At 34.1% G+C, this 27935-nt stretch overlaps 2 protein-coding genes across 2 annotated transcripts; one reads left to right on the forward strand and one right to left on the reverse strand.

Annotated features, from left to right (window-relative positions):
- Nucleotides 1–3210: 3210 nt before the first annotated feature.
- LOC131652805 (beta-glucuronosyltransferase GlcAT14A-like) lies at nt 3211–6017 on the reverse strand. Its single transcript, XM_058922764.1, has 4 exons — nt 5077–6017; nt 4769–4844; nt 4561–4676; nt 3211–4013 (listed from the first exon to the last, which is right to left on the reverse strand). Exons 1-4 carry the CDS (start codon nt 5669–5671, stop codon nt 3499–3501), a joined length of 1302 nt encoding a protein of 433 aa, XP_058778747.1. The 5' UTR covers nt 5672–6017; the 3' UTR covers nt 3211–3498.
- A 20567-nt stretch (nt 6018–26584) lies between these two features.
- LOC131647307 (LOB domain-containing protein 27-like) lies at nt 26585–27025 on the forward strand. Its single transcript, XM_058917213.1, has one exon. It carries the CDS (start codon nt 26585–26587, stop codon nt 27023–27025), a length of 441 nt encoding a protein of 146 aa, XP_058773196.1.
- The last annotated feature ends 910 nt before the right edge of the window (nt 27026–27935 follow it).

Raw genomic sequence — 27935 nt, forward strand, 5'->3', positions numbered from 1 at the left:
GCATTAGTTAACTTCATTAACTCCTCAGCCCGAACCACTTCCATCTCTGCATCATAAAGCGAATCATTCCGGTCAGCGGGGAGGATTTTTCTTGAAAAGCTGGATGGAACAACCAGTCTCACGCGCCACTATTTTAGACAAAATAAGACATATATTGAATTTGGCTCGAGTAAGAGAAATGTCACATGCGGGCACTTCCCCCATCGACGGATCATCCTCATCGCCTGAAAAATCCATCCCTGACCTAGAGCTACCACTAGCAGCATTATGAGAATGAATGGCAGAGTCCACCCCGTAGAAGAAGTCCACAAACTCTGGATTCTTAACTCTCGTAGGCGATGAGGACTCATCACTATCAAGTCCAAGAGCATTGTTTATGGGCACATCTCATGGGTTAACCATAACGACACACAGGAAGGATAATGATATACATTAAGAAGAACGACCCGCGAAGAAAAAGACAATGAAAGGATGAAGTTGGCGGAGCACACGAACATAAGAATGAATTAAGGAGGGGGAGGAAAATTTTAGATGATAAACAAAGAAAAAGAGACGTTTGGACAAAAACCAACCCTTTTATAATAAAATTAGCAGCAAACCAACTGTCTATATCAAATAGTGGGGGGATTTAAGGGTGACAGATCAATTGTTCCTTGGGAATACAAATGGTTCAGACGCACTTCAGTGCCCTAGGTAATGGAACTGTGTCCTAACCCACATACATAGAGCCACACATATGAGACAACGTGCACGATGGAATAAAATTTAATGCGCCTGTTCTCCCATTTGTTTTGAAACTGGTCCATGACTTTCCAACTTTCCAACTCCCCACTACAACCGGACATCATCACTAGAGACTGACCACGACTTTGAAAGACGTTTTTGCTAGTATACGCACGTCAAGCCTTAGGGGCAACTATTATGGGCTGGTCAAAAGCCCAATATGAGGGTTCAGTCATGCATAAGCCCAATCAATATTATCCAACGTATATAGTCAGCACACGTGAGATTTAAGGTACATTTTTTAGATATTCACTTTTTGCTAAACTCGTCTTGGATTCTGTACTGACTTGGGTGTTCGAATGCTAACCTTTTTGGCCCACCCCACGCACCGTACTGGAGAACAGCACATTCGATTCTAAATTTGTATCTCATCAATCAACACCAATTCTAGTTCTATAACAGAACAATCTATTTTTTAAAATTTATAATATGTGGTCTAACGGAATACTCGCGGCACATACAAACTAGTCCTAACTCCTAACGAGTATGAGTTTTTTAAGACTAGATTAAAAAATCCTAAAAATATATAACTATAATTTTAAAATGCAAACCATATAATTTTTTGGACTCGGTCCATTTTAACAGCTTTACGAACAACAAAGAAATGTTCTCATACCTACAAGATTAGATGATTATTTAGGTTCATCATAGATTCGTAGACCTATATATTTTCATCAGGCATAATTTTCATGACACAATAGCATTAACTCATTTAGCCATCTTAGGCTTTTCCTTTCAATAAAAAATGTATGAATTATGATCGACTCTATTAATCCATACCACCTGCCACTCATATGGCTCCATTGACCTATCAACAATAAATTTTACAAATCAATATGCAATTAACATGAAAACTTTCTCATATTTTATAGACATAATTTGTGACCCATATATGACTATACCCTTACAACACGTCGAAATAATGAAGAAATATTCAAAGTCATTAAAACACAATAAAGTAGGAATAGTCTTTTCTTATAATCAACCCTACCATATTAGCACAATCAAAAACTTTAATCCCGATTATGACTTAAACCGGCTTTTAGAAATTACTAGTTGAATATTCAAAAAAAAAAAAAATACTAGTTGATAAATAGACCAATCATAGACAATTAAATTGTCGTGTTTTATAATCGTGGAAGACTAATTGAAAGGAAAATAAACGACGTAGGGGACAAGTCAACTATAAATGTAACCATTAGGAAATTACTCAATTTTGTTTGGCACCAATGCATTAAAATATAATGCATTGAATTGTAAATTTGAATAGAAATGACAAAATAAAAAATAATAATTTGACTACACGATGTACGGAGAGATTTGGGATTAGTTTTTATTGCACACGACACTTAACAATTTTAATTTTAATAATAATAATAATAATAATGATAAAAATAATTTAAAAAGGTTAAGTTTCACATAAATTAAATATAAGACATTCATTCTATTAAATGACTTATAAATAAGGATGAGTTACCTCAAATATAAAATATTTAATATCTAAATAATCCAAAAATATTTGATGAAATATAAGAGATCTCTTTTAATTTAATTTTTTTATTCAACTTTCAATTTAACTTAAGATGTTATATGTTCAAATTCAACCTTAGACATCTAACAATATTTAAATAAAAAAAAATTGAAAATTTTGTGGTTCATTATATAGCCTTATTAAATTTGAAGAAAAATGCGCACAAAAGATATTTAACTTCTATCAAAACAAAAATATAAAATATTTAATATGATATCAAGAATAATATAAACACATTTTTTAATCATGGTTTGCTTGTGCTCCATGTCTAATTAGAGTTTATAGAAAGTAACATTTTGTTAACTTACAAGTCACTCTCTCCTAGTCCTTCCAACCATTTTTATTAGGGTTGGATAAAGTGAAAAGATTTCCTAACATAGAAAAAGAAGAGAATACAAGATCCTTGTGTTATTTAAACATATAATTTTGGTTTTTATTTTTATTTTTTAAATTCTGATATTGGCCTTCTCACGATCAATTCTACCATCCACTTGCAGAGGCGCGTTTAAAGTTAGCCAGCTCTATATAAACATCACAAGAATTGTTTGCACATACTACACAAAAATTGTTTGCACATACCACCCTACCACCCGTTTAAAGCCAGACAACTCTATATAAACATCTCAAGAATTGTTTGCACATACCGACATCGAATCTAATATTTTGAGAAGTCCACATTCTCAAGAATCAAATCTGAAATTATCTGAGATTTTCGAATCTAACTTGATGACTAATAATGTTACCAAATTATTTAAGATCTTTTTATATGATAAAATCTTGGTAGGTGAAAGGATGCTTCCATATTACATATGATTCAACTAGTTGATGACTTGTTTTACATGTAAAAGAGAATAACAAAAGTAGAGAATCACCAAATTCTGTGGTCACTGAAATGCTTGAATGAAGTCACATCTCATCTCATATACATAATACTATTATTACAATGCTTGATTCAACAAAACCTTGTAACCCATTTTCATTTTCACTTAGATTTGTCTCAATTTTTGCTCTCTCCAACAAACATGTATAATTTCACTATTTTCTTTCTTGTCCTACTATAGAAAGAAACACTAATTTTACTCATCATGCTAACTAAACCTTGCACATATATATAAAATAAAAAAGCAAGTGGTAGGTTAAATAATAATCTCAAACAAGATCATCTTTCGCATGTCGGTTTCGTCTCATACACATTGTTTAGGCCGAAAATTTTCGTTCGACAACATCTTGCTGATTAATGTTTCAAGCCTTTTCGAACCGTTGTTTGGCCTTAGGACCGTAGTGTTTCCTACTAATGAGCAAGGGTCAGTCCCGTTCTCTCTGCTGCCAATGCACCAACCACCAGGAACAGGCATTCCGGGATTTCGGGATAAGAGCTCTGCGTCAATTTTGTCCAAAACCGGATCCTCTCGATGGAACTTCCTCGCAAAGGGAGCATTGCTGTCGACCATAGCTTTCATGTCAGCGACTGTGAGGTAGTGAGGATGTTGCTTGGGAGGATTGTCCCATGAAATGAAGTGTAGATCGCTGTTCACGGTCGTGTTTTTGAATTCTTGAGCATTGCAAATAACTGTGTGGAAGTATCCTTCGGGCGAAGATATGAAATTTGAATAGTACATGAGAACGGTTCGCGGTAAATTGTCCCATCCCCATATGACGTAGTCGACGAAAGGTCTTGAGAGTACCATCCAAGCCGAACCTAACAAGAGAGAAATATTACGTGCTTTACAAAATGACTTGCCATCATGAAACACTGACATAGACACATAGTACACTAACAACTCGACACTGATAATAGTTTGAGAAAATAAAATAAATGGATGAAATCACACATCCAGTCTCGTGTCAGACACTTGACACGTCTCAGACACTTGACCCGTCTCCATGAACACTACAAAACAATGCAGAAACCAAGAAAACACTACAAAATTCTTATGAAATACCGGATTTTTGAACATTAACTTTTCAAATAAATTGTCCTTAGTTTCTGATCTCAATTTTCTCAGAAACTTGCTCATTTAACTTCTCCATGAACTTCTGTTAAATTGTTTCAACGGAAAGGCTCTGAAAGATAGAAGCTAAACCACACTATGCCTTATTCCTTGTCAAAATTACCACCAAAAAGTACAAAAGCACAATGCAAACATTGAAGAATATCTATATCCACATAAAACTACAACAAAAAATTGAAAAACCGAAAAGAAAAAGGGAGAAGAAACCCAGCAGACAAGAAAAAGGATATTCACCTGTGAAAAGCTTGAAAGCAGTTGGTCTACTTCTCCTCTGTGTAACCCAAAACACATCTTGCTTCTTATTCATGTACAACCCTGGATCAACAATTATTGGCCTCGCACGCTGATGACTAATAAACAACACACAAAACACCAATCAATCTCCATCCTCAATATACAAACAACAGTCACAAATCAATGATAAATGATCGGAAAAACTCACTCTTTCCATCCAATGTCACTCGTATGGTCAATGAAATTAAGATCGCGAGGCAAGTAGCTAAACGTGTGAAGCAGATCTACTCATCCAAAATCCATACAACAAAACAAAACAACAATCAATTCTCAAAACCAAACATCAATAAAAAAACAGACAAAATCCTAAATTTCAATCCTCAACCTATGATAACTCAATTCTACTAATCTCCAAAACCTTAATTTCGACAAAAATAACTAAACCACAACCATAATTCAAAACCTTAAACATTAAATTAACAAAGACAAAAGTTGAAAAGAGAAAAAAACACAAACCATCTTGAGTAACCAGTGGATAATCAGAAGCACTAAGATTGATGAACCAATCCCAATCACCACATTCCTTCAACAAAATAGCAGCAGCATGAAGAGTATTAGCAACCATAGTAGGACCTCTATAAGTAATCAGATTCGCCTTAGTAATCATCTTAACATTCTCAAATCTCTTAAACAAATCATGATTCTTCACAAACTCCAACAGATCCGCACGTTCCTTAGGCGAAGATTCAAGGTCAAGATGAACAACATAACGGTTATGAGGATGATACATCGCAAGAAGAACCCTTTTGACAGAGGCACCATCCCCAGCAGAGCCAGAGATTAGATAAGCAAAGCGAGGTGGAGGAGGGAACATTGAAATGGGTAAAGGGTGAAGCTTAGATTCAACAAAAGCGGAATAGGAAGCTGAAATGGAACGGTAGAAAGGTAGAATGTGTGTGCCTTGTGGTGATGTTAGTGTTGCAATGAAGAGAAGGAAGAGAGAGAGGATTGAACCGATTGCAAGTGGGAAAATCCATTTTCTTTCTGGGGATTGGTGATGGTGGTGAGGATGGTTTTTGAAGTGCATGTAATAGTTTTTCAATTTCTTCATTTTGTTTGTGATGGTTGTTGTTGTGGTTGGATTTGTGGTGTGGTTGGTGGTGTTGGGTTTCTTTTTCTGATGAAAATCACAGAAAAAGAAAACCCTTTTGAGGATTTCTACACCAATTTGTAGTGTTGTGGGTGAAATCGAAGAGGGGTTGAGAAAGTTTAGATTTTGAGATGTGGGGTTTGTGAAAAATTGAATTTTTTTCAGATGGGTGATGTTGAGTTTTAGGGTATTTTTTTGTGTGGGAAAATGGTGATGTATGTGTTCTGTTTGTGTTGTTCAGTTTCACTGAAATGTTGGAGAGAGAGAGAGAGAGAGAGATGAGAGAGAGTGCAAAATAGAATTTATATAACCAATTAAACAAGACTAGTACAATATAAGAGCTTTTTTCTTGTAAAAAATTATATAAGTGTCTTTTTTATGTTTTTGATTATTTTAATGTTGGTGTTTGTGTGTGAATAAAGGGGTAATTTGGGTATTTTGCTTATGAGTGAAGGGGTAATTTGGGTATTTTGCTTATGAGTGAAGGGGTAATTTGGGTATTTTGTTGTGAATGACTTTGAAAACAATCTTGTTTATGATTTGAGTTTTACAGTTATTGTTTGGTTTAGAATGGGGACATGCGAAATTGAGAATGTGTTTAGATTAGGAAATTAGGATTAAATAACTGAACATAAGAATTTAAGAAAGATTAATAAGTTCAGATTAAGAAAACACTAATTTAAGAAAGATTAATAAGTTTAGATTAAAAAAACACTAAAGTATTATGTTTGTGTACGTTTGTTTTTGTTTATATTCTTGTTTTAACAAAAATTATAAAGATTTTTTCAAAATGTAATTTAATAAATTTTTCATAAAGTATTGATTTAGATATATTTTTTTTAGTAAAATAATATATTAGAATTTCAAAAAAAGAATTGTATTTAAAATTATTTTAAAATTTTTTTATAAAAATTTAAAGTTTTTTTTACAAGAATAAAAATTTAAAGTTATATCTTATTATAAAATTACTATATAATTTTGATTATGTTTTAATTTTGAATAATATATATTAAAGTTACTTAATATCAAAATTAATAGTTTAATTTATAAAAAATTAATTTGAAATAATTTTTATTATTTTAAGTTGGTTGATTTGTTTTCTTTATTTTTTTACACATTATGACATTTTTATTTTATATAGATTTGTTTTACAATTCATATTTAAGTGAATGTAATTTTTTTTTATGGTTGTATTAGTTTTTTTTTGTGAAAAATATTTGTTTGTTTTTTATGGTTGTATTAAGAAAGTGATGTAATTAGTGTTATTCAATTTTGTGGAGTTATTATTATTAATCTAAAGAAGAAAACGGTGCTTTAAAATTTTATTCAAAAAAAAGATATTGTTGTCTTAATAAAAAAAGGAAATAGTTTGGTGTTTAACAGTTTTAGCAAAATTAATTAATTTCTAAAGAAAACAGTTTGAATTGAGTGATAAGTAGTGTTGTAATTATCATATGATGATGACGTGTCATGCGTTTGTTGAGGAAGGTGAGAAGTGGTTTTATTATGAAAATTGTGATGTAATGAATATTGTCTAAATTTGTCCAAAAAGGATAATTATATAGTCAAATAAAAAATCCAAATGAGAAAATTTTCTTTTTTTACACTTTCTATAATAGATACAATATCTATGTATATTTGGTATATAATAGATATTTCACAATGATTCAAATAATGTATATTTGTACATACTCTTCTATTTTTTTATTTTGTTTGTTTAATTAATTTCCACATTCGGGAAAAAGTTATAAAATACATCTATCATTTTAGTTTTCAATGCACTTTTATCTAATTATACAATTTAATTATAACTATAACATAGTACACCTCTTTCAAATTATCAAATGAGAATTAATTACTAACAATTAATGTAAGTAATTCAGTAAAATTATTATTTTTATTTTATAAATATATTTATAACTTCTCTTTAATTTATATGAAATAATTAATAATTATTATTAATATGTCAACGAGATGTATAAAAATCAACGTCTTACAAAACGTTAACAAAATTGTTAATTTTGATCATTTTGTTTAACAAATAAAATAATGTCCGATTGATGTTAAATTTTATGTACATGATCTATATGATGTTAGCTTTCAATTCAACTGGTGATTTTGTTATACTGGTATAGGGTAAAGAGTTATCGAATGTGTCATATTACTAAGTTTGACATTTTTGTGTCATTTGATCTTTGCCCCTATATATATGAGGCAGGATTCATTGACACCTAGTGTGAGTTTACACCAAATCGCAATCGTTAATAGCATTCGATTAAATGGTCTTATAAATAGCTTATTTCTTAAGAGAAAGAATCGGTTATTTTTAATTTTTTAATTTTATTTAATATGATCGTTTGATCAAATATTTTAACGGTTGAAATTTAGTGTAAGTCTTTTATTTAAATGAGAACTTTGGTTATTATAAGAACTGAGAACTTTTAATAACAACCAGTCGATTTAAAATCAATACTCAGATCTACATTTATGTGATATGTATTTAAAGCAGAATCTATCTATTAATTATTGTCTCTTAAAATTTGAGTGAAATCTGAGACATTGATTTTAAATCTTATGGTTATTATTAAAAGTTCGCAATTCTCATTTGATACGTCATATATATATATATATATATATATATATATATATATATATATATATATATATATATATATATATATATATATAATTAGGTTACTTGCATAACTGAAATAACTAACTTGTAAAGTAGGAGAATAGAGTAACAACTATAACTAAAAAACTAATTTTATATAATGATATTTCAATACCATCCCTATAGCTGGATCGTAGTTGTTTGATGTGCTCAGCTTGGATAAGATCAAGGAAGAAAGTTAGGTCTCGAGGGGTTCCGTAAGGATGTCTACAAGTTATGCAGAGTTAAGAATAGACAATAAATCAAATAGTTTAGGATTGAGTTTCTCTTGAACGACATGACAATCAATTTCGATATGCTTTGTTTTTCATGAAACATGGCGATATGACAAGCGAATTGATTGTCACAATATAGGATAGCATGAGTTATGAATTGAACATTGAAATCAGTTAGCAGGTATGTCAACCATTATAATTAACAGACAGTGGATGTGAGTGCTTTATAGCTAGCTTCAAAGGAAGAGTGGGAAACCGTGATTTTCTTTTGGATTTCCAAGAGATGGGGGGTCTCTAAGAAATATGCAGAAGCCCGTATAAAAATGTCTAGTGTCAATACATGAGGCCCAATCTAAATCACTGAAATCCTTGAGGTTAAGAGTGTAATTGGATGAGAAGAACAATCCTTGAGATCTAGATTGTTTGATGTAACATAGTACTCGATATGCAGCTTATAAATGAATGGTGGTTGGTGATGACATGAATTGGCTAAGTTGTTGGACATAATAAAGGAGATCATACCGAGTGGTGTATAAATAAATTAACCTGCCTTTCAGTCTTGTATAAACAGTAGGGTCAGTACGAGATAATTCATCCAAAACAAAAAAAAAATTGTGAGATTTTCTCATAGGTGTAAAAGCAGGTTTGGCCCCAATGAGACTTGTGTCTTGAAGTAATTCAAGGGCATATTTTTTTTGACAAATGGAGATGCCAAGTGAGGATCGAACCACTTCAATGCCTAAGATGAATTGGAGATTGCCAAGGTCTTTAATTTTGAATGTAATGTCAAGTGTGGATTTCAACTTTTGTACTTCCTCCAAGTCATTACTAGAAAGAATCAAGTCATCAACATAAACGAGCATAATAGTATGGTGTTAACCATTGATTTTGGTGAAGCGGGAATGATCAAAAGGAAATTGCTTGTATTGTAAGGAAACAAGAAGGGTGGATAACATGGAAAACCATTATCGATTGGCTTTTTTTAAGCCATATAATGATTTCTACTACTTGCAAACATGTTCAAGAATAGGTGGAGTAAATCCTAGAGGTGGTGTCATGTAAACCTCCATTTCAAGTTCACCATGGAGAAATGCATTATTCACATCAAGTAAGATTAGGTGTCATTGTTTGGAAGCAACAATTGCTAAGAGAAGTCGGACAATTTTCGGTTTGGCTCTGGAGAGAAAGTGTCCATGTAATCAACACTCTCTGTAACACCCTAATTTACCCCGACAAATAATAATAAAATAAGAGTAAAAATTCCATTTAAAAATATTCATCACAAACTAGGATGTAACATTCTTCCAAAAATATAAACATTTGCGCAATTTTTAATGGATACATAACATATTTAAGTCGGATGAACCGATAAAAACAATATAATATTCAAAACATCTTTTATTACGCAGCAAAAAATATTCATAATTCAATTGAAAACCAACATGACAACTTAATTCAATAATTGTCGACATCAATATTTGAGAAGGCCTCAATAGTTATTCAAAATCCAACAAAGAAAACAAATAAGCGTTCATCCGCCCTAGTGTTACGTATCAGAGCAACGACGTTGACTCGAACTAACTGAAGGCGAACATCCTTCACTCTTGATCACCTACCCGTTACCAACATAAGGGTAACATTCAAACCGAATGGGTGAAATATCATAACAATATAAAGAAAAGTATGATAATAAGTATATGAAGAATAAAGTCATACACTTTCACCAACTTTACAAAATCATCATCATTATCCATCAACAAGTAATATAAAAGTATTCTACAACAAGAAACTCATCATCACATCATTGGTTATAAAATGCAACGAGACCAACACCGACTAAAATGCATGTGGTATCAACAGGGCATAAGCCCTCAACATAATGCCAATAAATAGAGGCAGCAACATGGTATAAGCCTTCAACAATTTGCCAATCCAAGCCAACAACAGAGCATAAGTCATCAACAATATAATGTATGCGACATCGCCATGCAACAATACAATTATGCAACCACAAGGCATAAGCCTTCTACAAACGCCAACATTGGCCATCACATCTTCGTCATCATACACCCACGTCATACAATTATAAACAACAATCAGCAACCAAGATTCAATCTTTCTCAAACAATCATTCATTCCAATGCATAATCTAAGAAAATTCAAGTATTTTGTTTTCATCAAAACTCGGCTAAAAGACCATTCAAACAATTCTAGTAAATTATAGAAAATTCACTAAAACTCATGATAAATCATTAATATACAAGACCTGATTCAGCTTTAAAAAATATAAAAAAAATTCTTCTAAGTCTCGCTAAGCAAAATATCGATTATGCAGAAAAATTCTGCTATGGCCAGCTACTGCTAAAGCCACTTTCCCCCAATAGCCCATCCTAAACAGTCCGATTTTACAAAAGAATCATATATTCATGTTCCTCTATTCATATAACCTCAATTGGAATCATAAAAACACAATCCTACGACGTCACTTTCGACACTGAATTTACGATCAAAACACAAAACTTTGCGAAAACCAACAACAAGACCAAATTTCATGAATTAGAAGCAATACAACACATATACAACACATAGCAACAATAAATTTTCATCAAACATACATCAATAATCAATTCTATGAAATTCCCATTCAAAATATCAACATAGAACCAAAACCCCATTTTTATCTACTAATCATCATACCCAACCTTATAGAGTTAGAACCTCACCCTTACTTTAGATTGATGATTCTCTACTCTTAAAATGGATTCTTTGCCCTAGCCTCTTTGTGCCTCTTCTACGATAACTTCCCTTTTCACGTTCTCTAACTTTTATTCTCAATTCTCTTTTTTCTCTCTTATTTTTAATTAACCGCTTACTAACTTCTATCTCACTAATGGACTTAACAACAACGCCCCCATTATTTCTTATGCTAACACAACATAGGTCCAACTAATTATATAATCATTTATTCTATTATTATTATTAATATTATTAATATTATTATTTAACTTCTAATAAAATATCATAACCTCTAATGTCTAGCCACACCCTCATGTTTCTACACTTTTTGACATACACCCATCCAACAATACTAAACTATGAAAATCACAATTCTATTAAATAATTCACAAATAAATAATTAAATAATTGAATAAAAATAAACAGGCATTACACCCTCACTTTGTGTGTATCTCTTAGCAAATAATAGTGCTTTGTATCTTTCTATAGAGCCATCCACATGTCTTTTTATGTTATACACTCATTTGCACCCTATTTCCCTCTTGTTTGATGGTTATGATGTTATGATCCAAGTGTTGTTAGCCAACATGGCTTGTAATTCAGTGAGCATGGCTTGGTTCCAACATTCATGTTGGGAGGCCAGTTTAAAGGTGGTTGGTTCACTTCGGGAGGTAATAGAAAGAATGAAGTGATTTAAGGTGGATGATAAGTGGGAGTGACTTATGTAAGGTTGAATAAGATAAGGTGTATTAATGTATGTGGTAGGTTGAGATCAGATGAGGTTGTTACAAACAAAATCATCAAATCTCTGAGGTCTATTTATGACTCTACTAGATATTTTTGAAGTGATGAGGGTGAAGGATAGAAAAACACTTAGAAAGGGGGGGTTTGAATAAGTGTAGTTTCAAAACTTGTAAGATAAAAACAACTTTGCACAATTATTTTTATCCTGGTTCGTTGTTAATTAAACTACTCCAGTCCACCCTTATCAGGTGATTTACCTCAACTGAGGATTTAATCCACTAATCAATCAAGATTACAATGGTTTTCCACTTAGACACAGCTAAGTCTTCTAGAGTCTACTGATCACAACTTGATCACTCTAGGAACAACCTGCTTAGAAACACTCTAAGACTTTTTCTAGAGTCTTCTGATCAACTGATCACTCTAGTCCTTTACAACTTAATGTAAACAAATTCTAAGAGTATTACAATGCTTCTTAAAAGCTATAATCACAACTGTGATATTTCTCTTACAATTTAAAGCTTAATCTCACTATAATATTACAACAGCAATAAGTGAGTTTGAAGATGAAGTTTGAGAGCTTTTGAATTTGACAGCGTTTCTGTAAAATATGCGCAAGTGTTCTACTTTGCTTCTCATCAGAACTTCATTTTATAGGCGTATGAGAAGATGACCGTTGGGAGCATTTAATGCTTTGCGTATTCCGTACAGCATTGCATTTAATGTTTCACTCTTTTGTCAACTACCTCGAGCCTTGCTTTTGCTGCGACTACTGACGTTGCTGTTAATAGCTTCTAACGTTCCTTTTGTCAGTCAGCGTAGCCTGCCATCTTGTACTTGATTCTGATTGATCTTTTGTAGATACGACGTTTGAATATCATCAGAGTACAAACAGCTTGGTGCATAAGCATCTTCTGATCTTCTGATCTTGAAGTGCTTCTGAGCGTGATACCATGACTTTAGTGCTTCTGCTTCTGAACCCCAGTCCTTCTGATGCTTCCATAGACCATGTTCTGATTCTGCTTGACCATCTTCTGATGTCTTGCCAGATCATGTTCTGATGTTGCACGTTGAACCTTCAGAGTCAAAGCTTCTGAGCGCTGATTTATGCATACTCTTTATATATTTCCTGAAAAGGAAATTGCATAGGATTAGAGTACCATATTATCTTAAGCAAAATTCATATACATTGTTATCATCAAAACTAAGATAATTGATCAGAACAATTCTTGTTCTAACAATCTCCCCCTTTTAGATGATGACAAAAACATATATAAATGATATGAATTTGCAATCAGAATAACATACGGCAAAAGACAATTACACATTTATAGCAACAGCATATAAATATAATGTGTGAATGTGTCTCCCCCTGAGATTAACAATCTCCCCCTGAGATAAGTAATCTCCCCCTGAAATAAATACTGGAAGAAAATTTGCATAAAGAACTTCCCTGAGTATCTTCTATTTCAGTTGAGACGGTCACACATGCTTAGGTTTTCAGAATATTCACAGCTTCTACTTCTTGCTTCCAGAGGACAGCTTCAGAGCTTGAATTTCTTCTTGAATCATTCCATGCTAGATTGTATCAGAATATTGTTGAATGTACTAGAGCATCATCAGCGCATCTTCTACATTCTGAAATGTTATAGAACAAACTATACGACAAAAGTCATAGAATGAATCAGAGCATAATACATATATATATCAGAGCCTAAAATATGTATTAGAACATATAGAATGCATCAGATTATTATGTAGTACGTCTTAAACAAATATATCAGAGCATATAAGGACAGAGAAGAGGTTAGTGCATATTCCATCATTAGAATATCATAACATTCTTCCTTCTTGCTTCTGATTCTGAAGCTTCACAGCACTCAGCTTGCTTCAGTTTCCATTAGCTTATTCCTTTTACAGAATAGCGCTTCCCATGGTTTTGCTTCTAGTGTTGAGCTTTGAAGGTTTCCTTCAATTCTTTTATCCTGCAAAACACTTAAGACAACATAGAACTTACAAGTTCTTGTTAGAAATGTGGAGACTTTTCACCCAGCAACTGATAGATTAAATCAGATCATTTATCACATTTTCTCCCCCTTTTTGTCATAACATCAAAAAGAATATAAAAGATTCAAATGCAGAAAACGACAAAATAGAAAGAAAAAACAGAGAAACTTTTCATTGATCAAACAGAAAAGTACAAGGAGGATGCAGGAAAGAGAAAAACAGATGTATGAAACAAAGAGACTACTAAGACACAAAGACTACCCTAGCTTGGACATAATCTTGGCCAGCATAGCTTGAATCGAAGCATTACTTTCATTCTGACTTTGGATGAAAGCGCGAAACTCAGCATTGGTTTCATCTTGCATATCCAACCGAGAAACTATCTCAGCCTGAGTCTTCTGAACACCCGCTAGAGTTCTTGCCAGAACAGAGGGTTCACCAGAAGAGGCCTCACAGCTTCTGTTCAGAGGATCATCATTAATCACCATTGCTTCCATGGCAGTCTTCTGAGAGAGATCATTAGAAGGATTTTCCTCAACAGGAATTTCTTGAACAGAATGATCTTCAGCTTCAGCATCTTCCATCTCAACATCATCTCCGTACACTGGAGTAGGAAGATCAGAATCTCCATTCTCAAGAGCTTGCAGAATGGCAGCTAGATTCCTCGGGGCAGAAGGAGCTTCAACTTCTGGAGGAGAAGCAACTTCTGGAATCACCATGTCAGGATCTTCTGCAGAAGGATTAGCTCTCAGAAGATCAAACAGCCACCTGAAATCTCCAAGCAGCACTGGATACTGAGGTCTCCAGACCACAATATCTCTGCAAGGATTAGCTTCCATTACAGCAGCAAGTCTTGCTTCTTCCAGTTCATCCACAAAGGGTTTCTCTTCCAGACAAACACTGTTCCTTAAAGGATGAAAGTATCGTCCATCATCCATTTCCAGACGATATCCAGCATAGGCAGGTGCAACAGCTACTAGCCTCTTCTGAACGGCCATGGCCCCTAACTGGAAATATTGGCGAAAGCTTCTCCAAAGATTTCTAGTAGATACATCATCCAGTTCATTGAGGAAGGCATCCTTCAAAAGATCCAGCCTACTAATGACTTCACTTCTGAATTCCTCCAGCCAAATGAAAGGTTCAGGTACAGGAGGTTTAAAGGTGAATTTGTAATCGGGGTAGAGGAGGCAATAGGGTTTGGATTTTCTGGTGGGAAAAGGGTGAGATGGAACAGGTGGAACAACGGAGGTGGAGGAAGATGGAATATCTGTGGAGGGGATTGATGAGGAGGCTATATTTGTGGGTGTGGGAAGAATGGTAGATATGGGGGTAGGATTGAGAACTTGAGAGGATGAAGGTGTGTGTGGATTATTTGGTGGAGGTGTAAAGGGAATGGATGGAGATAGAGGAATATTCTGAGAGGTGGTGGAGGATGGAGATTCAGAAGAAGAAGGTGGAATATATACCCGCCTGGAGAAGTTTCCAGATCGTCTTACCTCACGGGAGTTTACTTTCAGAGGATCATAAGTGACCTTCTGCCTGAGTTCTCTTTCAGCAGCTTCTTGAGCAGCCTTTCTTTTAAGCCTCTTTTCACGCTTCTTCTTATCCTCCCTCTTGAGGTCAGCTTGAGAAGGAAGCACTCTTCCACGCATCCATGCAGGATCAATAGGAGAGGAGTTTCTCACAGAAGCTTCCAAAAAGTGCGTAACAGCTTTGACCAGTTCAGCTTGAAACATGGTTGAGAAGCCTGCAACAGGGATGTTTCTGAGAGGTCCACTAGCGACATCAGATGGAACAGAAACTATCTGAGAAACAAGTTTCATTCTTACTAAATCAAGACCATTGAAAGTAACATCTTGGGTGACTCTGAAGAAATCAGGCTTCCCACAAGACTTCATAGAGTCCATCAGATCACTTTCAATCAGAATATCTGAGATCATTCTGCCAAAAGGAATGGTATCCCTCTGAAGGTTAGGATACTTCGCACGCTCTTCATCCCTTGATTCTTCAACAGCCAACTTCAGATTTTCAAAGAGGATATTGGATATATTGAGTTCATGTCTTTGGCCAATGCAGAAGAGAGTATGCTTCTGATCAGGGGTAAGGACAGTGGAGGAGAATGCCTTTCTCCTATGATGAAGAGATCCCATAATGATCGCAGCCCAAACTTGATAGAAGGGTTTCAAGTTACCAGAATAGTTAGCCCTAAGCCCGCTGACAGAAGAGATTTGTCTCTCAATCTGGGGCCAATCAACTCTTCCAGCAATAGGACCAGTAAGACCTTCTCTATCATCAAGGTTGTACAGAAATATGATTAAGTCTTTAGTTATTACAACTTCATGCCCTAATACAAATGAGAGAATAGCGGTTGGAGTGACGGTTGCATGAGCCCAGAATTCTTTCACAAGGGCCGGATAGATTGGTCCAGCTAATCTCTTCAGGTAGTTCGACCATCCTTGTTCCATAACCTTAGCATCAAATTTGAAGCTATAAGCACCCAAATCATCAATGTTCACCGGAGACTCACATAGTACTTCCAGTTCTGAAGCAGGAATGGAGCAAGTTTTCAGAGGAGCATCTTGTTGATTGTTAAAAGCTTGCTGAGAGGAACTTGAAGAGGGATTCATGGTGAATGCTGGTTTGAAGATGAAGAAACTAGGGTTTATGCAAAATAAGTGCAGAAAAGAGATAGAGAGAGCAAACAATGATGTCAAGGAATGCAAAGAGAGAGAAATAAAAGAGGGAAATGAAACGTTTGAAGGAATATAAAATAATAAAAAAATGAAATGATGAATGGCATTTAATGTTACGTGACAAGAGGAGAGAGACTTATGACAAAAGACGTGATTAGCACAGTTACCTAGGTCGGCGTCACCTCAACTGCACGTTTGCTTTTCTAGGAATAGTGAACACGTGTTTACCATCCGGAGAGCCAGTTACAGCTGTTTTACTTTTAAAGAGCTTCTGAATCAACTTAGACAATGAAGCGTTAGTAATAACAGAATCACAATTTCTAATTGATTAAGATCAGAACTTCTTATAAAAGACTAATCCAATCATATAATTTTTTTTCTCATCTTCTCATTTCTCACTCAGCTTGTTTCTGAAGACCCATTTTGTACCAATGATATTGAATCCTTTTGGTCTAGGAACAAGATCCCATACATCATTCCTTGTAAACTGATTAAGTTCTTCTTGCATAGCAATTACCCAGTCTGGATCTTCTAGAGCTTGATCAACAGAAGTTGGCTCGATCAAAGATACAAGACCTAATTGACAATCTGCATTGTTCTTAAGGAATGCTCTTGTTCTGATAGGATCATCCTTCTTTCCAAGAATGAAATCTTCTGAATGAGCAGAAGTGAGTCTGGATGATCTTCTGACAGTTGGTTCTTCAGAAATACTTAGATTCTCCAAAGAAGTTGCAACTTGATCTTTAGATTCTTTGCTTCTGAGAAGCTCTGCTTCTGATGCTTTGCTTCTTGGTTCAACAACTTCTGATATATCAATATCAAAATCTGCAAAATTCTCAAACTGCTTTGGCTTTTCAAGACCAAGCTTATCATCAAACCTGATATTGATTGATTCTTCTACAACCAATGTTTCAGTGTTGTATACTCTGTAGCCTTTGGAGCGTTCAGAATATTCAAGAAGGAAACACTTTTGTGCCTTAGAATCAAACTTACCAAGATGATCTTTAGTGTTCAGAATAAAACATACACATCCAAAAGGATGGAAATATGAAATGTTGGGCTTTCTGTTCTTCCACAATTCATAAGGAGTCTTATTTAGAATAGGTCTTATAGAGATTCTATTCTGAATATAACATGCAGTGTTTATTGCTTCTGCCCAGAAATGCTTAGCCATATTGGTTTCATTGATCATGGTTCTGGCCATTTCTTGTAGAGTCCTATTCTTTCGCTCTACAACTCCATTTTGCTGTGGAGTTCTAGGACAAGAGAAATCATGGGCAATACCATTTTTTTGAAGAACTCCTCAAAGAATCTGTTCTCAAATTCGCCACCATGATCACTTCTGACTTTTATGATTTTGCACTCTTTCTCAGATTGAATCTGAATGCAGAATTCAAAGAACACTGAATGAGACTCATCCTTGTGTTTCAAGAACTTTACCCATGTCCAGCGGCTATAATCATCTACGATGACTAATCCATATTTCTTCCCTCTGACAGATGCTGTTTTGACTGGGCCAAACAGATCAATGTGCAAGAGTTCTAACGGCCTTGAGATAGAAATAACATTCTTAGACTTGAATGCAGGTTTGGAGAACTTGCCCTTCTGACATGCTTCACAAAGAGCATCTGATTGATATTTCAGATTAGGGAGTCCTCTGACAAGATTTAGTTTGTTAATCTGAGAAATCTTTCTCAAACTAGCATGTCCTAATCTTCTGTGCCAGACCCACTGCTCTTCAGAAACAGACATAAGACAAGTCACCTTCTGACTCATAAGATCTTGAAGATCTGTCTTATAAATGTTGTTCTTCCTCTTGCCTGTAAATAGGATTGAACCATCCTTCTGACTTACAGCCTTGCAATACTTTTGATTGAAGATTATGTCATAACCATTGTCACTTAATTGACTTATGGACAATAAGTTATGTGTTAATCCTTCTACAAGAAGTACATTAGATATGGAAGGAGAGTTACCAGACTTTATGGTTCCAGAGCCAATTATCTTGCCCTTTTGATCTCCTCCAAACTTGACTTCTCCACCAGACTTAAGCACCAGGTCTTGGAACATAGACCTTCTTCCTGTCATGTGTCGCGAGCATCCAGAGTCCAGGTACCATGACATGTTGTGCTTTGTCTTCTTTGCAGCCAAGGATATCTGCAATAGGAATAATCTTTTCCTTAGGTACCCACATTTCCCTGGGTCCTTTCTTGTTAGTTTTCCTCAAGTTCTGATTGAACTTGGGTTTAGCATTATAAGCAATAGGAGGAACAGCATGATAGTTTTTATTTTAAATTTCATGATATTTCTTAGGTTGTGTCACATGCTTCTTGGTGTGTGTTATGTGAAAGCTTTGCGCATGTGATGTGTGCCTAATATCATGTGAGTGGCCATACTTGAACTGATCATACAATGGCTTGTATGTGATTTTCATGTCATCCACAGGTTCAAGTTTGTATGGGGTTTCGCCCTCAAAACCAATGCCAACTCTTTTGTTTCCAGACACAACATATATCATAGAAGCTAGCTGACTTCTGCCAATACTTCTAGATAAGAACTTCCTGAAACTTAAATCATATTCTTTCAGAATATGGTTCAGACTAGGAGTGGATTTTTCTGAATCAGAAGAAGATCCAACGTTATTGGATAATTTTAAAACTTTTTCTTTTAATTCAGAATTTTCCAACTCAAGCTTCTTAGTTTCAAATTCAAATTGCTTTTTCAGCTTTTTGTATTTGATACTAAGATGAGCTTTTAGTTCAAGAAGCTCTGTTAGACTGGAAACTAACTCATCTCTAGTTAGTTCAGAAAATACCTCTTCAGAATCTGATTCTGATGTAGATTTTGATCCATCATTGACAGTGGCCATCAGTGCAACATTTGCCTGCTCATCTTCAGAGTCAGATTCATCTTCTGACTGATCCCATGTTGCCATAAGACCTTTCTTCTTATGAAACTTCTTCTTGGGATTTTCCTTCTGAAGTGTTGGGCACTCACTTTTGTAGTGTCCAGGCTCATTGCATTCGTAGCACATGACCTTCTTCTTGTCAAATCTTCTGCTTCCAGAAGATTCTCCTTTTTCAAACTTCTTTGAGCTTCTGAAGCTCTTGAACTTCCTTTGCTTGCTTTTCCAGAGTTGGTTAACTCTTCTGGAAATCATGGACAGTTCATCTTCTTCTTCTGATTCTGATTCTTCAGAATCTACTTCTTCAGCCTGAAAAGCGTTAGTGCATTTTTTATAATTAGATTTTAACGCAACAGACTTACCCTTCTTCTGAGGTTCATTTGCGTCAAGTTCAATTTCATGACTCCTCAGGGCACTTATCAGCTCTTCCAAAGAAACTTCATTCAGATTCTTTGCTATCTTGAATGCAGTCACCATTAGGCCTCATCTTCTGGGCAAGCTTCTGATGATCTTCTTCACATGGTCAGCCTTGGTGTAGCCTTTGTCCAGAACTCTTAATCCAGCAGTTAGAGTTTGGAATCTTGAAAACATCTTTTCAATGTCTTCATCATCCTCCATCTTGAAGGCTTCATACTTCTGGATTAATGCAAGAGCTTTGGTCTCCTTGACTTGAGCATTTCCTTCATGAGTCATTTTCAAAGACTCATATATGTCATGGGCCGTTTCCCTGTTAGATATCTTCTCATATTCAGCATGAGAGATAACATTCATCAAAACAGTCCTACACCTGTGATGGTTTTTAAACTCTTTCTTTTGCTCATTAGACATTTCTTTTCTTGTGAGCCTTACACCACTAGCTTTGACTGGATGTATGTAACCATCCAACAGAAGATCCCATAGTTCAGCATCTAGACCAAGAAAATAACTTTCAAGTTTATCCTTCCAATATTCAAAGTTTTCACCATCAAATACTGGTGGTCTAGTGTAACCATTGTTACCATTGTTTTGATCAGCGGAGCCAGATGTAGATGTGTTTGTGTTTGTTGGATCAGCCATCTTGACTTAAGCATTTTTCTCTTCCTGGATCTTTTCTAAACACGGTTAAGTGCTTGCACCGTAGAACCGACGCTCTGATACCAATTGAATGATAGAAAAACACTTAGAAAGGGGGGGTTTGAATAAGTGTAGTTTCAAAACTTGTAAGATAAAAACAACTTTGCACAATTATTTTTATCCTGGTTCGTTGTTAACTAAACTACTCCAGTCCACCCTTATCAGGTGATTTACCTCAACTGAGGATTTAATCCACTAATCAATCAAGATTACAATGATTTTCCACTTAGACACAGCTAAGTCTTCTAGAGTCTACTGATCACAACTTGATCACTCTAGGAACAACCTGCTTAGAAACACTCTAAGACTTTTTCTAGAGTCTTCTGATCAACTGATCACTCTAGTCCTTTACAACTTAATGTAAACAAATTCTAAGAGTATTACAATGCTTCTTAAAAGCTATAATCACAACTGTGATATTTCTCTTACAATTTAAAGCTTAATCTCACTATAATATTACAACAGCAATAAGTGAGTTTGAAGATGAAGTTTGAGAGCTTTTGAATTTGACAGCGTTTCTGTAAAATATGCGCAAATGTTCTACTTTGCTTCTCATCAGAACTTCATTTTATAGGCGTATGAGAAGATGACCGTTGGGAGCATTTAATGCTTTGCGTATTCCGTACAGCATTGCATTTAATGTTTCACTCTTTTGTCAACTACCTCGAGCCTTGCTTATGCTGCGACTACTGACGTTGCCGTTAATAGCTTCTAACGTTCCTTTTGTCAGTCAGCGTAGCCTGCCATCTTGTACTTGATTCTGATTGATCTTTTGTAGATACGACGTTTGAATATCATCAGAGTACAAACAGCTTGGTGCATAAGCATCTTCTGATCTTCTGATCTTGAAGTGCTTCTGAGCGTGATACCATGACTTTTGCTTATGCTTATGCTTCCTTTTTTTCAACAACATTTTGTTGAGGAGTCTCTATGCAAGTCTTTTGGTGCAAGATGCCTTTGTCTTTGAAGTGAAATTATAGATAAGTAAATAAAATTACGATGGATGGTGTCCCATCAATAATAAAAAGTAGGAACAAGTTTTAGTTTTGCTAATTTATCAATCCATTAATTTTCTTCAATATAGATATTAGACATAATACATGTCACATGTGAAGTTAGAGTCAAACACTTTTACCATTTTTCCTTAAACTCCAAGGCAAAATGTTGTGATTATTGAAAGTCATATTAGCTAATTGAGAATTTGATTAATCTATAGAGAATTCTAAACCTTCTTGTAAAGGATTTAAATGGAAAAATTACTCTAATGAGCATTGTGAAGAGTAATTGTGATGCCTAGATTTTGAGAAAAGCTTCACAAGTAACAACAAAAGTGTAACACCCTAAAGTTCCCATGTGTTAAAAGATAAAATAAATCAATTGTTGATCACATACACACGTTTAGGATTCTACTCATCATCAAATAACACATGTTCTGTAACACTTATCATTTAAAATAAGACTTTCAAATTCACCTGTCATCGCATGCTCACCTTCACTCAGGTTATCATTGCAGCGGAATTCATCAAATAAGCATGCTTCACAATTAAAAAAATACTTTATTTGAATTAAAGAAAATATGGCAAAAGTATCCATAGTTAACATAAACTCAAATGTCAAGAGTATAACATCTAACTTTAGATTAAAGAAAACATAAAAAATAGAGTAATGTTGTTCACCCGCCATTGTCACAGAATCAGAGCATTAAACCACTAAAATGCGATAAACTAATGAAAATAACTCCAAGAGCTATCTCCCACTTACAATAGCAACTTCTAATCCTGGTTATCTGCGAGATGTCCATGGAGGACAACATTAAAGCAAGGGGGTGAGAATTCACTTTAATAATTAAATGGTATAAGTTGGAAAGTAAAATATAAACATCTACACATTCTACACAACAATAACATAAATATATTCTCACACCCAATTCAACATCATACATAATTACAATCACACATACAACTTGTTTATGTTATGCGACTAATGACAACAACACGACTCATATGCATGTGGTACCATTTTTAGAAAAAGCAGGTCCATCTCGCTCCCCAGTCCCCACCATAGGATCAGATTCCCTCTTCGAACCAGAGCATGCAAAAAATCATAGATAATCACCATATAGAAATGCTTCACTAATCCCATAATAGAATTCGCTACTCGTACCAGATCCACACCATAGGATCTAGGCTCACCAAAACGATTTGAAGGTCAGACACCATGATGCATGACTTTCAATATTGACATGTAAATAAATATATGCCCTAATGGACCCTCTTTTGACCGTGCACAACACCAATAACATCACCATAACAACATGGTATGCATATATTCAAGTATACAACTTCAACAATAATATCACCATAACAAATAACACCAAAACACGCATCACTTGCACTACTCAACATAATCCATCATTTAAATCATATTACAATTAATTAAATAATACTAACAATCAATCAAAGACATCAAACAATACCCAACATTACCTCGTATCTCCACACAACAGCAAAAACTGGAATCATAACTTAATTACATGCACCAGAACTCATTACGCTCATCCTAGGTGTATGACGCGTTACTCTCCATAGTGATGATGCCCGTCATCGACTCAAAACATCAAAATGTCACTTATGTGACGACCAGATCCAATAACTGAAGCCAACAAGCTAATTGTGACTGATCCTGTAAGTATGTAACTTGTTCCAATATACTTATTTGGTATGTTATATTTATTTACCTTGATAACTCCATTATGTCATAACAAGTGAAAATAATGATATTTCCAAGGAAAAAGTCCAAGATTATTCCATCTCCAACAAGAAAAAGTGACAAACTTAGTACTTTGAAGACAAAGAATATAGCGGGACCTGAGAGGGATCCAAATGATGCACTTGTAATTCCTGAAGAAGATTCAAGTGTTGGCAGTGCAAGGGGGAATAAAAATTGGGATGACATCCAGAAGAACATGACTCAGTGAAGACTTAAAAGTGAAACAAATGGACCTTTTGAGTTTTGTTTGGAACTTATGAACCTTATGTGTTTTGGTTGAACCTTGTGTATTATGGACCAAGTGTTTTTTTATGTAATATGAACATTATGTATGTTGTATTAGAGCTTTACATTATGTACTTTGAAACTTATGTAATATAGCTCAATATTTTGTATGTTGTATTTTGAGCCTTATCAATCTTATGTATTTTGAACTTTATCATCTTGCCAATTATAGTCAGGTTACAAGTTTTTTATACCAAATTTTGCAAATTATGTCAACTTAATCATAACAAACTATACTGCAACAACTATATTTCATAACATTAATCAAGTACATTACACCTAGTTAAACAACTTAATTGAAAATTCAGTATATTAATCAAGTTCAACAACTACATTGCAACATTAATCAAATTCAAAAACTACATTGCAAAATCACTACATCACACCTAGTTCAACAACTTCATTTCATAACAAAATACACATTAATCATAAAGGAGACAACAAGACAAAACATCTCCAATCTTCCATGAAATTTCTTTGTTTTCAACTTGGTCTTCAAGTTCTTGTTCTTCTTCTTTGAATCTCCATACAAGGATTTCATATATCCCACAGATCCCATGGCTTTCAACTATGTGTTCGTAACGACTACATCTTCATCCAATATGAACATATTACACGTATTGACACTCCTCCAATAAGGACATTTCCAAAACAGCCAACCTTTATTTGGTCCATTCTTGCATTGATACGAGACCATACAAACCTGACACCCACAAAACTTCTCAACTCGCAATTTCACCGAAGCAGAGGACATGATGTTACCAAGATGTAGAAGGAGGAAGATGAACTACCTATATGAATGAGGGAAGAAGACGAACAAACTGCAAAGTTCCTTGAAGATATGATTTTCACGATGGAAGAAGAAGATGAACAAAGGGGAAAGAAATTAGGTCAAATGAAATAAGCTTCCTCTTTAAATTAGGTCAGTGTACACACTGTAATTTATGAAAATATAATGAAGAAATTTTTTAATTCACCTGTCTTGTCACATAAGCAGCCGTTAGTGGTATTTGACGTTAGGGATTAATTATTCAAACGAAAAAATTTGAAGGGACGATTTCTTAAAAGAAAATATTGAAGGGACTAAAAACGAAATCTAAAATATTTAGATGGACCAAAAAATTCATTAACCCAAAATTTAATATATTAATATATTATTAATATCATTATTCATTGAGACATTGCTATGTTAGTATTTGTTTTGGGGAATATGCTTATAAGCTAATGACCAAGAAGATTATCTTTTGAAAAGTTTCACAAATGTATAATTTATAGATTTATAAACGGTATAAGCAGAATACAATTCATAACGATACACAATTATATCTTTGATATTTCTTTTATAATTTGATATTGAAATAAAAGAAGAAACCACTGTTAAATCGAAAAGAGATTGTGCTATTTTTTTTAAACTAATAAAAGATAAAACTTCACAAATTAAATATATGTTTAATTCAAAAAATGTTCGATATATTTAGTCCTAAATAAGTTTTGAAGCTTGAAAAGATACCAAAATAGTATAATGAGATTATCTATAATAGAATTGTAACTACTCCATGAGTCCCATAATGAGTGACTCATTTGAATAAAATGGTGTCCCAAAATGAATTACCCATTTCAATTTTCAATACACTTTTTCCAATTTTACCCTCTAATTAATAAAATTTTCATCATTTCCAAGTAGGGATGGCAAAGAAACCCAAACCCGCGGGGCCCGCCCGCACCCGAACCCGAGTCAACGGGTGAAAACCCGAGTTGACTGGGTTTGGGTTCGGGTTTGGGTGCCATCCGATATTTCGGGTGCGGGTTTGGGTAGTGTGAAACCCACGCCCGAAACCCGAAATCACACCCGATTATATATATATATATATATATATATATATATATATATATATATATATATATATATATATATATATATATATATATATATATATATATATATTATATATATATAATATATAATATATATATATATATATATTATATATATTATATATAATATAATATATATAATATATATATATATATTATATATTTTATATATATATATATATATATATATATATATATATATTTTTGGAAAGTTGTAAGAAAATTGTAGGAAAAATATATTTTATGTATTTTGTTGCGGGTACGGGTTTGGGTGAAAAAACCCGAACCCAACGGATATGGGCGTGGGTGTTATTTTATCACCCGAATAGCTTTTGGGTTTGGGTTTGGGTGGTAATTTCGGGTTCGGGTTTGGGTAGTATGAAACCCGCACCCGCGGGCACCCGTTGCCATCCCTATTTCCAAGACATAATAAGGGTAGTATAGTAAAAATATTATTATCTCTCTTACTTTTAACTACTTTTCTTAATATGTGTGAAATGATGGGATGGGTCACTCATTGTGGGACGGAGGGAGGATTTCTTAAAAAAATCACTAACTCTTAATTTACAATCACTAACTCTTTATATTTGTATTTTGACTTTTATTATATAGTTTCCTTTTTAATCAAAATCTTTCTTTTTTTTTTCTTGACAAGATTACTAATCAAAATCTTTTAACATATTCAAGAACTGTAACTTCACAACTACTTTGTAACAATACAGTAACTAATTCTTAAGAGAGTTATAACCAACTCTTAGGAAGTGATAACCAACCATTTTACTCATCATAACCAAAATCACACTCTCTCTCTCTTTCTCCTTTTACATTCTTTTCTCAGTAACCATTTCACTCTTCCTAATGGATATTTCCAAGAAACGTGCATGTTGCGCATGCCATCATCGAAGACGTAAGTGTTCTCCAGATTGCCCTTTCGCTCCTTATTTTCCGGCAGATGAACCAAAAATGTTCGCCAATGCTCATCGCTTGTTCGGCATTTCCGGAATGTTGAAGACTCTAAAGAAGATTAGTGATGATGAAGGAAAAGATGCAGCAATGAAGTCAATGATTTTTGAGTCGGATGTTCGTGCAAATTTCCCGGTTCATGGATGTCTCGGTGTTATAATCGTGTATCAAAGTATGATCCAGAAGCACGCGGAAGAGTTGGATCGAGTAAAAAAGGTACTAAGTTTGTTTCAACAACACAATCTTGTACCTGATTTTTCAGTGGATCATTCTTTGATACCTTCTACTAGTTCTCAAATTCCAAGTTTTCCCGTATTTAACAATGTTGGTGAATAATATTCAAGTTCTTATGTTAATGATATCATCACTCATGATATTAACAATAGTCAAGTTCTTGAACATCTTAGGGTTATTATGGAGTATCAAGATATGATAAAGAAGTGTGAGGAAGAGTTAGATTATGTCAAAAAGTTAATTACTTTTTGTAGGCAAAGTTACCCTTCATAGCAACAAAATATTTCACCTAACCCTAATGGTGGTGTTGATGCTCAAGGATCATTTTAAGTGAGAAAACCATTCTATGTATTCCTGATCGATCATTTGATCAAAGATCATGTTGATCGTTTTATTTCAGGATTCATCAATCAAAATTATTTTGAATATTCTTTAGTTCTTTTTGTTTTTTTGGTATATTTTTGGCTGTTATTGTGAGTACAAATAAATTGCCTCAATATTTTGAGCCCTAATGTGGGGTGTTGGACATAAATATATGTGTCAAACAACAGACACGCCTACAATCTGAAGTCGATGCTACATCAAAATCGATTCGAGTGTGTATAAAATATACATGAAGTGAACTTGTCTTCAGAAAAAAAAATAAACACACTAGCCAGGCTTCACTGATGGATACAGTTCTTTAATGTATTGATTTGAAAATGCATGAAGTTGTGGAAAATCATCATTCCATAGTGTCTTATTTGAAAAAATATTAGTGTGAGACAATATATCGCTCGAAGAAAAAAACTGCTGTAGAATATGCTAAGAAGTAAGAACTTACTTATTGCCCGAAATATTTCAAAAATGGCATTGCTACTAAGAGAATGCTCAAGAGGATATTGTTGGAGCATTTGCTAATCGTCCAACCATAAAGTGACTCAAGAATCAAGTTACTGATTCAATCTGACCAAACCTATTCATATATATTAAGTTATTACAATATACATTCAAATAATAAAATGAGAAACAA

The sequence above is a fragment of the Vicia villosa genome, linkage group LG2, assembly GCF_029867415.1.
Source record: "Vicia villosa cultivar HV-30 ecotype Madison, WI linkage group LG2, Vvil1.0, whole genome shotgun sequence".
In the NCBI taxonomy this organism is placed as follows: domain Eukaryota; kingdom Viridiplantae; phylum Streptophyta; class Magnoliopsida; order Fabales; family Fabaceae; genus Vicia; species Vicia villosa.

Coding starts and splice junctions, on each gene's coding strand:
- LOC131647307 (XM_058917213.1), top strand. CDS start 26,585: ATGGATATTTCCAAGAAACGTGCATGTTGCGCATGCCATCATCGAAGA.
- LOC131652805 (XM_058922764.1), bottom strand. CDS start 5,671: ATGAAGAAATTGAAAAACTATTACATGCACTTCAAAAACCATCCTCAC. Junction 4,677..4,768: donor AGTGACATTGGATGGAAAGA/GTGAGTTTTTCC, acceptor GTTGTTTATTAG/TCATCAGCGTGCGAGGCCAA. Junction 4,014..4,560: donor TGCTTTCAAGCTTTTCACAG/GTGAATATCCTT, acceptor CTCTCTTGTTAG/GTTCGGCTTGGATGGTACTC.